Below are 13,208 nucleotides of genomic sequence, written 5' to 3'. Positions count from 1 at the left end.
TCAGGCGAGCAATAGCTCGAGACTTCCATAGATATCATGCACCAGCTGTTGTTTACAAAAATACATAGACCTGTCGCCCCTTGTCTTATCAGACGCCGCTGTTCTATCCTGGCGGTACATCGTATAACCAGCCAGCTGTATGTTGATGTGGTCGTAGTTCAGCCACGACTCCGTGAAGCATAATATGTAACAGTTTTTAATTTCCCGTTGGTAGTTTAATCTTCTGCGTAACTCGTCAATTTTATTGTCCAAAGATTGCACGTTTGCTAGCAGAATGGAGGGAAGTGGAGGTTTATTTGATCGCCTACGAATTCTCAGAAGGCAGCTCGACCTTCAGCCCCTCTTTCTCCGCCGAACTCTTCACGCAAATCACGGAGGTCGGGGCCTGTCCTCGAGGAAACGTCGTATCCTTCGTGTCGGGCTCGTCAGAGTCGTGAAAGGAAAAAGAAAATTCTGCTAGTCCGTGGTAATCGCAGTCCTGATATCTAGAAGTTATTTTCGGTCATAAGAGATGATAGCGGCAACATTATGTACAAAATAAGTTTAAAAAATAAGTTACAAAGAACGCAAACAAACAAACAAACTATCGGCTGGGTGCACGTAAAATATCTGCCATCTTCTCCGCCGCCATCTTACATTCTATCCTATTCTACTGTATCTTAGTCTATGCCGCTCTGACATTGCTCATCCAAATATTCAGATATTTTTAATTCCATTCCTTTACTTTAGATTGTGTGTATTGTTAGATATTACTTGTTAGACACTGCACTGTTGGAGCTAGAAACACAAGTGTTTCACTACACACGCAATAACATCTGCTAAACACGTGTATGTGACAAATGAAATTTGATTTGATCTAACTTAAATTAATTTCTCAATGACACATTTGTTGTAAATGGTGTGTGTGCTGTATTGTTCTTATTTTTAATATTTATTTAACCTTAATTTAAGGTACAAATTCTTATTTACTGTCACGCCTTGACCTTAGAGAGACGTTTTATTTCTATTTGGTTAGGTCAGGGTGTGATGTGGGGTGGGCATTCTATGTATTGTTTTCTATGTTTCTTTATTTCTATGTTTTGGCCGGGTATGGTTCTCAATCCGGGACAGCTGTCTATCGTTGTCTCTGATTGGGAATCATACTTACAGTGGGGCAAAAAAGTACTTAGTCAGCCACCAATTGTGCAAGTTCTCCCACTTAAAAAGATGAGAGAGGCCTGTAATTTTCATCATAGGTACACTTCAACTATGACAGACAAAATAAGATTAAAAAATCCAGAAAATCACATTGTAGGATTTTTAATTCATTTATTTGCAAATTATGGTGGAAAATAAGTAAAAAAGACAATAGACTAATAATTAAGTAGGTATTGGATATGTGGTCATAATTCGTGCTCAGGGGAAAATCCTTCATATTCCCATCTTTCAATGAGAAACTGATTTGAATTATATCTGATAGGTGTGTTGTAACTGTTGCCAAATAATTAAATTAACATATTTTGCTCAGACTGTGGTAGTATGGTGACTGCGCTAGTGGGTCTCAAAACCAGGCCACCAGCACCAATGACAAATGTCCTAACCACTGTCCCAGTAAGGGACATCTCTAGGATGTGCTTGTTGGGCCAGTCTAATTAGGCCCTGCTCTGTCCTGTCCAGAAAAAACCCGACACAATACAAACAAGTCAGTAGTGAGCTCACTGTGTCAACCAACGATGACAGCATCCTGCGAGGCAACAGGATCGCCACAACCACAATATTATCATTTGGATAGTGTTATGATAAGGGGTCATATGTCTTGTCCAAGCAAAGTACACATTAATTACATTCAGATGTCTTCAGTTACTAATAGGTTATAGTATCATGAACATAGCCTATGATGAACATTTACTATGGAATATTTACAATAATAACCAACAACCTAATATATTTTGCTTGTATATACTGCACCTCAGGAGATCAGGAATTTTTATACAGAATGCACTCCACAAAGCTCTTTAGATGATATATTACTTTATGGTCTGTTGTTCACAGAAATGTGCATTACGTAGAGAAAATACAATGCGTAAAAAAAAGGATCCATAACAAAAAGAGAGACTTAGAACTCCTCATAGTACCTCAGAATGGTAAATTAGATGAATGCTGAACCAACTGGTGTTACAGTAAAACAAATATTGAACAGTGTCCACAGCAGGTGAAGTGGTTCAGCCATTAAATGTAACTTTCAACACCCATCTTGTGGTACCATCTTGTGGTAAAGAGAAGAAATTACATTTTCAAAAACTGCCTATGAGCATTCAGCACTAGTCCAATAGTGATTTTGTAAAAACAGTAAGCTACTACTGTGTTGGAATAGTTATTCTGTGTTGTGACAATTATTTCACAAACAATATGCTAATACACAGTTGACCTGTAACTACTCAATTTTCTTTGAGCTGCAGTGGGCTACACATTATTAGGCAAGTGGTTTGATATGGTGATTGGTATCATCATTGTAGAGTTCTAAGCCCTAAGGGAAGTGTGGAACTCTAATGGCTACTTGAAATACACAAATATATACAGTGCCTTCAAAAAGTATTCACACCCCTTGACTTTTTCTATATTTTGTTGTGCTACAGCCTTTAAAATTGATTATCGATTGAGCCTTTAAAATTGATTGTTGTATCATTGGTCGACACATAATACCCCATAATGTCAAAGTGGAATACTTTTTTCTCTCAAAATGTTCAACATTTTTGCAAATTAATAAAAAAGGAAAAGCTGAAATGTCTTGAGTCAATAAGTATTTGTTATGGCAAGCCTAAATAAGTTCAGAAGTAAACAAGTCACATAATAAGTTGGAGGTTTTCCAAAGAAAGGCACCTATTGGTAGATTGGTAAAAATGTGAAAGACAGATATTGAATATACCTTTGAGTATGGTAAAGTTATTCATTACAGTTTGGATAGTGAATCAATACACCCAGTCACTACAAAGATACAGGCATCTTTCCTAACTCAGTTGCCGGAGAGGAAGGAAACCACTCAGGGATTTCACCATGAGGCCAATGGTGACTTTGAAACAGTTACAGAGTTTAATGACCGTGATAGGCGAAAACTGAGGATGGATCAACAACATTGTAGTTACTCCACAATAATAACCTAAATGACAGAGTGAAAAGAAGAAAGAATATTTTATTTTGTACAAGCTAAAACATGCATCCTGTTTGCAATAAAGCACTAAAGTAAATCTGCAAAAAATGTGGAAAATAAATTAACTTTATGTCCTAAATATAAAGTGTTATGTTCACAGCAAATCTAACACAGCACATCATTGAGTACCAGTCTTAATATTTTCAATCATGGTGGTGGCTGCATCATGTTGTGGGTATGCTTGTCATTAGGCAAGGACTAAGGAGGTTTTTTTTGGATAAAAAGAAACGGAATAGAGCTAAGCACAGGCAAAATCCTAGAGGAAAAGCTCGTTCAATCTGCTTTCCATAAGACTCAGAGACAAATTCACCTTTCAGCAGGACACTAACCTAAAACACAATGCAAAATATACACTTTAGTTGCTTACCAAGACGACCTTGAATGTTCCTGAGTGGCCTAGTTATAGTTTTGACTTAAATTGGCTTAAAACCTATGGCAGACATGAAAATGGCTGTCTAGCAACGATCAACAACCAACTTGACAGAGCTTAAAGAATTAAAATAAGAATAACGTGCAAATATTGTATAATCCAGGTGTGCAAAGCTCTTAAGAGATTTACCCAGAAACTCACAGCTGTAATTGTTGCCAGAAGTTATTAACATGTATTGATTCAGGGGGTTGAATACTTATGCAATCAAGATATATTAATGTTGTATTTTTCATGTTTTTTTTTTACAAAAGTTCGAATTTTTCTTCCACTTTGACACTACAGAGGATTGTGTGTAGGTCACTGACAAAAAATGACAAATCAATTTTAATCCCACCTTGTAATACAACTAAATGTGGAAAAAGTTAAGCGATGTGAATACTTTCTGAAGGCACTGTATTTACATAATGTAGGCTAGGTAGTTAATGAATTGCCTCTGGTCTGGTCAGTAGGTCACCCTTAAAATGTCATTCTAGTTAAAAAAAAAATGTGTTTATTCTTTTTCATCAGCAGTGGGTTCCATCTTTATAGTGTTTTTGGCTCTTGTGTAAGTCAATTCGGATTTGTTTGTGAACTTTATCCCCTCTTGGTACTTGTTCATTCCAAGTTTCTCGAATGAGATTCTCTTCAACTTTACAGAAGACCTGGAAAAAAAACGCACAAAGAGATACTCAATATTACACCTGCACTATAAACCAGATCTTATCAAGCTTAGCATACTTTGTTTGACCTACCTTCTCTTCTCTGCTCCTAGAAAGATATTTCGTTTCTCTAGATCCAAAATGAGAATGACCATGGGCCCATCCTCTTGGTTTAGAACAGCTTGGTAGTATTTCCCCCCCGCCTTCCCCATCTTCACTTCAGAAACGTCTGTGATGGTTCCACACGCAGTGGTACTTCTCCGGTTATTCTTTTTCACAGGAGTAGTTGGAATTTTTGAACCTAATAAAAACAACAACACATGTCATTTTTCCCAGATGCCATATTGGTTTATGATTTAGCTCCATTCCACTCATAGCAGTTTTAAATTGCAGGTTTTGCCTCAAAGTTTTTGTTGCTTTTCTGCATATTAGGTTCACTTTAAATGGGACATTGAGTCCTCTAGTTTACATTAGGCTATTCTTTACTTGTTGTGTATTCTCTTCTGGTGGACAGATGACCATAACATAAAAGGTTGACAGACTGGGATACGACGACTAACAAGCAACTTTGTTCTGGTACTGAATAGAACTTAATCAAGCATCTGATGCAATTACGTGATATTTATAGTTTTGGTTGTCTGAAATGAGGTGATCTGTAACCCTTTACAAATTCAAATGAGAAGCTAGAGGTGTGTGTATCCATCTTGGGGCTTCCAAGCGCAGAATATTGGTGTCAGTCATTTGAACTACAATTCCACTAATGGTGGTGGGGTTGGACCAGGAACACGAGTGAATATATAGATCATTAGATAGGATTCATTCATAGAATACATACACCATGATTCAATCGATCTGTGCTAAAATAATGGAAATGTATGCTTTAAAATGGTTCTACCTGATGTGGTTGGGCGATGGGTGTGGACTGTGGAGGAGGCAGAGGTTGGGACAGCGTCTGGGGGTGCTGGGCTACTGGGTGCCGGAGCTATGTCGCTGTTGTCATTAGATTAGATTAGCAAACATTATTATGCTTTAACTAGGAGATCCCAATCATCGTACATACAAAAAACAGGGCTACATTATATAAAAATGTGCTTAATTTGTGCATAATATTGTGCATAATACATGTGTTTGATTTCTCCCAGTTTGTAGTAGGTTGATCTGATGGCTGGCTGCTGCAACAGGGTCAAGAATCTAGTGCATTTCTCATCTCCTCCTTTCATTAGGAGTGAATCCAGCAGACCTACGATGGAATCTTCTGGATGTAATTTACTGACATTGTGCAGGTTCCTGTATTCGCGTGGAGTCACCAGGTCCTCCTGGTGTACATACTGAAGGATGTAACTGGCGTCCGCTGACAATATTTCTGTCAGAACTATCCTTATCTTTCTCAATTTATCCATGCTGGACGAGAGAGAGAGAGAGAGAGTTTGTTTTAGAATCTCCTGTTTAGTCAATGAAATGGGAAGAAACTAAATTGAAAAATGTAACTTAAAACCAACATTTGCTATATGATTGGAATCTGTCCCTGACTGAGTCTGCAATACCAACATGTTTCAAGCAGACCACCATAGTCCCTGTGCCCAAGAGCCCTAAAGTAACCTGCCTAAATGACTACTGACCTGTAGCACTCACGTCTGTAGCCATGAAGTGTTTTGAAATGATGGTCATGGTTCACAACACCATTATCCAAGAAACCCAATTTGCATACCGCCCAAACAGATCCACAGATGATGCAATCTCTATTGCACACCACACTGCCCTTTCTCACCTGGACAAAAGGAACACCAGGGCTCAAGTTCCTTGGTGTCCACATCATCAACAAACTATCATGGTCCAAGCACACTAAGACAAGACAGTCGTGAAGAGGGCACAACAAAGCCTATTCCCCCTCAGGAGACTGAAAAGATTTGGCATTGGTCCTCAGATACTTAAAAGGTTCTACAGCTGCACCATCGAGAGCATCTTGACTGGTTGCATCACTGCCTGGTATGGCAAATGCTCGGCCTCCAACCGCATGGCACTACATAGGGTAGTGCGTATGGCCCAGTACATCACTGGGGCCAAGCTTCCTGCCATCCAGGACCTCTATATCAGGCGGTGGCAGAGGAATGCCCTACAAATTGTCGAAGACTACAGCTACCCAAATCATAGACTGTTCTCTCTGCTACCGGCGAGGTCCAAAAGGCTTCTTAACAGCTTCTACCCCCAAGCCATAAGACTCCTGAACAGCTAATCAAAGGGCTAATCAGACCCCTTTTTTACGCTGCTGCTTCTCTCTGTTTATAATCTATGCATAGTCACTTTAACTCTACCTACATGTACATATTACCTCAATTACCTCAACTAACCGGTGCCCCCGCACAGTCTCTGTACCGGTACCCCCTGTATATAGCTTTGCTTGTTATTTTACTGCTACTGTTGAATTTATTTGTTACTTTTACTTTCTACTTATCAATTTTTTACTTAACACTTTTAAACTTTTTTTAAAGCATTGTTGGCTAAGGGCTTGTAAGTAAGCATTCTACTGTAAGGTGGAACTGTTGCATTCGGAGCATATGACAAATAAAATGTGATTGTATTTGATTTTTTATTACAACTCACGCGCAGTTGTTAGCCATCTCTTCGAAAATAACTTGTGTGTGAAACAAAGTTGCATTTAAACTTTAGATCACCGGTTACTTTGTGTGCTAAATGTGAAATGGTTTTTTGCAATGGGAAATAATAGTTGTACATTTTGATTGGGAAACGCTTAGCCTAATGGTTCTATTTTTTCAACAGGTTAGTTGAGGTCATTTGTACAAGTAGGCAGGGTTGGAGAGTAACGGATTCAATTTAATCCGTTAGATATAATTTATTCGAAAAAAAACGGTAACTGTAATATGTTACATTACCAGCAAAAAAATATTGTAATCAGATTACAGATACTTTTGAAAAACTAGATGAGAGCATCACCATCGAGAGCATCCTGACCGGTTGCATCACCACCTGGTATGGCAACTGCTCGGCATCTGACCGCTACAGAAGGCCCAGTACTTCACTGGGGCCAAGCTTCCTGCCATCCAGCACCTACAGTGGGGCAAAAAAGTATTTAGTCAGCCACCAATAGTGCAAGTTCTCCCACTTAAAAAGATGAGAGAGGCCTGTAATTTCCATCATAGGTACACTTCAACTATCACATTGTAGGATTTTTTTATGAATTTATTTGCAAATTATGGTGGAAAATAAGTATTTGGTCAATAACAAAAGTTTATCTCAATACTTTGTTATATACCCTTTGTTGGCAATGACAGAGGTCAAACATTTTCTGTAAGTCTTCACAAGGTTTTCACACACTGTTGCTGGTATTTTGGCCCATTCCTCCATGCAGATCTCCTCTAGAGCAATGATGTTTTGGGGCTGTTGCTGGGCAACACGGACATTCAACTCCCTCCAAAGATTTTCTATGGGGTTGAGATCTGGAGACTGGCTAGGCCACTCCAGGACCTTGAAATGCTTCTTACGAAGCCACTCCTTCGTTGCCTGGGCAGTGTGTTTGGGATCATTGTCATGCTGAAAGACCCAGCCACGTTTCATCTTCAATGCCCTTGCTGATGGAAGGAGGTTTTCACTCAAAATCTCACGATACATGGCCCCATTCATTCTTTCCTTTACACGGATCAGTCGTCCTGGTCCCTTTGCAGAAAAACAGTTTCCACCCCCATGTTTCACAGTAGGTATGGTGTTCTTTGGATGCAACTCAGCATTCTTTGTCCTCCAAACACGACAAGTTGAGTTTTTACCAAGAAGTTCTATTTTGGTTTCATCTGACCATATGACATTCTCCCAATCTTCTTCTGGATCATCCAAATGCTCTCTAGCAAACTTCATACGGGCCTGGACATGTACTGGCTTAAGCAGGAGGACACGTCTGGCACTGCAGGATTTGAGTCCCTGGCGGCGTAGTGTGTTACTGATGGTAGGCTTTGTTACTTTGGTCCCAGCTCTCTGCAGGTTATTCACTAGGTCCCCCCATTTCTTCTATTTCCTAATAATTGCTCCCACAGTTGATTTCTTCAAACCAAGCTGCTTAAGTGGGAGAACATGCACAATTGGTGGCTGACTAAATACTTTTTTGCCCCGCTGTATATACTAGGCGGTGTCAGAGGAAAGCCCAAAACCACTTTAGAGATGTTAAATAATTTTTATTTTGAAACAAACAAGAAATAAGACAAAAAAACAGAAAACATGAGCATACATAACTATTCAACCCCCACTATTCAATACTTTCTGGGGGCACCTTTTGCAGCAATAACAGCTGCAAGTCTCTTGGGGCATGTCTCTATAAGCTTAGCACATCTAGCCACTGGGATTTTTGCCCATTCTTCAAGGCAAAACTGCTCCAGCTCCTTCAAGTTGGATGGTGTTCCGCTGGTGTACAGCAATCTCTAAGTCATACCACAGATTCTCAATTGGATTGAAGTCTGGACTTTGACTAGGCCTTTCCAAGACATTTAGATGTTTCCCCTTAAACCACTCGAGTGTTGCTTTAGCAGTATGATTAGGGTCATTGTCTTGCTGGAAGGTGAACCTCTGTCCCAGTCTCAAATCTCTGGAAGACTAACAGGTTTCCCAATAGAATTTCCCTGTATTTAGCGCCATCCATTATTCCTTCAATTCTGACCAGTTTCCCAGTCCCTGCCGATGAAAGACATCCCCACAGCATGATGCTGTCACCACCATGCTTCACTGTCGGTGTAGTGTTCTCGGGGTGATGAAAGGTGTTGGGTTTGCGCCAGACATAGCGTTTCCCTTGATGGCCAAAAAGCTAAATTTTTGTCTCATCTAACCAGAGTACCTTCTTCCATATGTTTGGGGAGTCTCCCACATGCCCTTTGGCGAACACCAAACGTGTTTTCTTATTTTTCTCTGAAAGCAATGGATTTTTTTCTGGCCACTCTTCCCGTAAAGCCCAGCTCTGTGGAGTGTCCTATGGACAGATACTCCAATCTCTGCTTTGGAGCTTTGCAGCTCCTTCAGGGGTATCTTTGGTCTTTTTGTTGTATCTCTGATTAATGCCCTCCTTGCCTGGTCCGTGAGTTTTGGTGGACTCTCTTGGCAGGTTTGTTGTGGTGCCATATTCTTTAAATTTTTTAATAATGGATTTAATGGTGCTCAGTGGGATGTTCAAAGTTTCTCACATTGTTTTATAATCCAAACCTGATCTGTACTTCTCCACAACTTTGTCCCTGACCTGTTTGGAGAGCTCCTTGGTCTTCATGGTGCCCCTTGCTTAGTGGTGTTGCAGACTCTGGGGCCTTTCAGAACAGGTGTATGTATACTGAGATCATGTGACAGATAGATCATGTGACACTTAGATTGCACACAGGTGGACTTTATTTAACTAATTATGTGACTTCTGAAGGTACAGATCATGTGACACTTAGATTGCACACAGGTGGACTTTATTTAACTAATTATGTGACTTCTGAAGGTAATTGTTTGCGCCAGATTAAGGGGCTTCATAGCAAAGGGGGTGAATACATATGCACGCACCACTTTCAGTTTATTTCTTTTTTTGAAAAAAGTAATTTTTTAAATTTCACTTCACCAATTTGGAGTCTGTCCATTACATGAAATCCAAATATAAATCTATTTAAATTAAAGATTGCAATGCAACAAAATAGGAAAAACCCAAAGGAGACACCCCCCATCCATTTGTTTTGTACACTGCTGCTACTCGCTGTTTATTATCTATGCATAGTCACTTCACCCCTACCTAATGTACAATTTACCTCGACTAACCTGTACCCCCACACATTGACTCGGTACTGGTACCCCTTGTATAAAGCCTCATTATTGTTATTTTATTGTGTTACTTTTTATAATTTTTTACTTTTGTTTATTTGGTAAATATTTTCTTAACTCTTTCTTGAACTGCACTGTTGGTTAAGGGCTTATAAGTAAGCATTTCACAGGCCTACAGAGTGGTGCGGTGGTCTAAGGCACTGCATCACAGTGCTAACTATGCCACTAGAGATCCTGGTTCGAGTCTTGGCTCTGTCGCAGACGGCCGAGACTCGTCCAGGTTAGGAGAAGTCGTCCAGGTTAGGAGGGTTTGGGAGGGATTTGGCCAGCAAAGATGTTCTTGCAGTGTGGCTTGGCTGAGTTGTGTTTCAGGGGGTGCATGGCTCTTGACCTTTGCCTCTCCCGAGTCTGTACGGGAGTTGCAGCGATGGGACAAGACTGTAACTACCAATTGGATACCATGAAAAAGAAGCAAAATAATGTTGAAAAGTAAGCATTTCACAGTAAGATCTACACTGTTGTATTCGGCGCTTGTGGCAAATAAAGTTTAATTTGATTACTTTGTGGATAACTTTTAAATTCAGAAAGGATGTTAGCGAAAAAAATATTTGACACTTCTATGTTTTCTCAATGACATTCACATCAGCATTGAAAAAAGGCACAAGTTTAAGTTTGTTCCACCTGAGCGAATCTGACCACTATGACTGTCACTATGATGACACACCAAATGTGTTTGATGGATTGTGGGAAAATAACAGGAATAGGCTTTTGTAGGCTACCTTTCAAGCTATGGCTTCCAATCGTGTGACTGCTGTCGTTATCCAAAGATTATCCAACATGAATAAACGCTTGGAGGTAAGGATGACAGCAGTGATATCTACGGCAATACGGATATCACTTATTATTGATCAAAGCATGCCATTCCATGAGCTCAGCATTTATTTAAAACTCAAATCAATGAGCCCAATCAGTCATCCATAACAACAAAATCATAGGGCCTCCCGAGTGGCGCAGTGGTTAAGGGCGCTGTACTGCAGCGCCAGCTGTGCCACCAGAGACTCTGGGTTGCACCCAGGCTCTGTCATAACCGACCGGGAGGTCCGTGGGGCGACGCACAATTGGCCTAGCGTTGTCCGGGTTAGGGAGGGTTTGGCCGGTAGGGAAATCCTTGTCTCATTGCGCACCAGCGACTCCTGTGACAGGCCGGGTGCAGTGCGCACTAACCAAGGTTGCCAGGTGCACGGTGTTTCATCTGAAACTTCCTGGTTGGATAGGTTGGATAGGTTGGATAGGGGTAAAAAACAACCAGTTGAGAGCTGCGCCCTCTTGCTGCCTGCAGATGATATTCCACTGAAACTAGGCTGTATCCTGCTTGCATTGTGAATACATTTCACATGCTTTGCAATTGTGTAGGGTACTTTGTGCATGATTTCTCTGTTGTACTACACAATTAACATGTCGTATACCTTCACTGGACTTGATACACAACAGAAGGGATTATTAAGAAGTGAGTATAGGGAATGCCCACTGACAAAAAAGTGGGCATAGGGCATATAGCTTCCACTACCGGCCCTTTGTGTTTCACAAAACTCTCCTCCATGAATGAGTGCACTGTCGCTGTCCTTTCAGCATCACGAGCCTGTCACATACTGAAGGCCTAGGTACAATAGGTTCGCCACTGCGCAAACATGTCTACAACAGATATAAAGACTGTTACAATTTCCCTGTCTCCCCTTTACTAATAGTGAGCATGCAACTTTCCAACAATTTCCCCCACACTTCCCTGCCAGCAAGTCAATGAAACTGGGAGAAAGTTTAAGGATATTTTTCAATGAAAATAAAGGACAATAATGTTATGACTAAAGTTGGAATCCCATGTCTCAATAGAGGATAATCCCTAAATGTTTCAAGAACGGAGTATAGCCTATAGCCTTTTTTACTCTGCTGGTTTCTGGTAGAAATTACAAATCCTCACTAAAGCCAAGTAAAAATGTAATCCGACACCTTGAGACCGGACTCAAGGAGTACTACAACACTGCCGAGAAATGTATTATGCTATATTGGATTAGATGTTGGCCTATTGGAGAAATGTTAGGGGGTCTTACCTTGAAGAAAACGTATAGGGACTGCAAAACAATATGTCGTGTAGGTTAACCTATCTAGCCTATGTTAGACAATACTCTTTCACTTTCATTATCTTTGAAACAGTAGCCTAACCGGAAATAGCCTGCTTGTTTTTTTTTCGTGCTCATGAGTAGAATGGTGCACCCTGTACATAACAGCAATCAGTCGATATAATCAGAAATCAAACGATATGAATCAGACAGTGGGGCGCCGCCTGTTCCACTAGTTGGTCAGAAGGTTCAAATCAGTGTTTCATATCGTGGTGTTGTGGGATTCTGTATTTTACATTATAGTCCTTACCATATATATATGATTAAATATTATCTGATGTTGGTTGTGTAAGGTGTCTGCATTTGTGCACTGGAGCATCATTATGAGATTAAACAAGTGCTTGCTACTTGCCTGTTTGTGTGTGACAAGAACTGAGTAACATGGTGTGACCTGCATGTTGCAAAACTGTAGATAACAGCCCAGGAGATGCTTTGTCCTTGTGTTTGTATGTAACAATATTGAGCACATGGTGTGACTTGCTGTATCTTACAAAGTTGTGATAGGGAGGGGTGGTCATCACGAGGTTTAACTGAGATGGAAAAATACTGAACCACACAATAGCAGGAACTGAGCAACTGTTATAACTAGGGGGTGATACCAGAACAGTAGGAATCTATCTATACATCGACGGAGGGAGGACTCCAAGAAGCGCCAAGAGGCGGGGACCCGCCTGAGCGCCTGCGATAGGCTGGGCAAGTTTAAACCACGCCCAGCCTCTACTGTGATAGGCCAACAGACGGGTTGGGACAATGTCTATCACAGTATAAGAACACTGTTTACATACATCTTGTCAGTTCTCTGTTCTGCCCTGCGTGGTATTACAGTGAGCCCGTATATACGAAAGTTGCATTTGCCATTTATTACTTAGCTAATAAAAAATACATAGTATACAATCGGTAACTCATTGTTATATTTATCCTGATACCAGATTCGAATTTACGCAATTCTAACAGTGTTGATGTACTGTATTGACAATGACATAACGAGATCACAT

General features: G+C 40.4%; 1 protein-coding gene across 2 annotated transcripts; it reads right to left on the bottom strand.

Annotated features, from left to right (window-relative positions):
* Positions 1–1,993: 1,993 nt before the first annotated feature.
* Positions 1,994–12,312, bottom strand: LOC118965305 (uncharacterized). Of its 2 annotated transcripts, XM_090238633.1 has the most exons (6): positions 12,145–12,234; positions 7,208–7,321; positions 5,378–5,656; positions 5,151–5,245; positions 4,349–4,556; positions 1,994–4,258 (listed from the first exon to the last, which is right to left on the bottom strand). In XM_090238633.1, the coding sequence occupies exons 3-6, from the start codon at positions 5,653–5,655 to the stop codon at positions 4,108–4,110; spliced, it is 732 nt and encodes a 243-aa protein (XP_090094759.1). In that variant the 5' UTR covers position 5,656; positions 7,208–7,321; positions 12,145–12,234; the 3' UTR covers positions 1,994–4,107. The 2 variants fall into 2 exon arrangements, with proteins under 2 accessions (XP_090094759.1, XP_036839561.2); XM_036983666.2 differs by lacking the exon at positions 7,208–7,321 and having other exon boundaries at positions 12,145–12,312.
* Between the last annotated feature and the right edge of the window lie 896 nt (positions 12,313–13,208).

Source organism: Oncorhynchus mykiss, chromosome 1 (genome assembly GCF_057628025.1).
Source record: "Oncorhynchus mykiss isolate SJ-2025 chromosome 1, ASM5762802v1, whole genome shotgun sequence".
NCBI lineage: Eukaryota > Metazoa > Chordata > Actinopteri > Salmoniformes > Salmonidae > Oncorhynchus > Oncorhynchus mykiss.
Note: the sequence above shows the minus strand (reverse complement) of the source record. Positions and strands in the feature narration are given on the sequence as shown.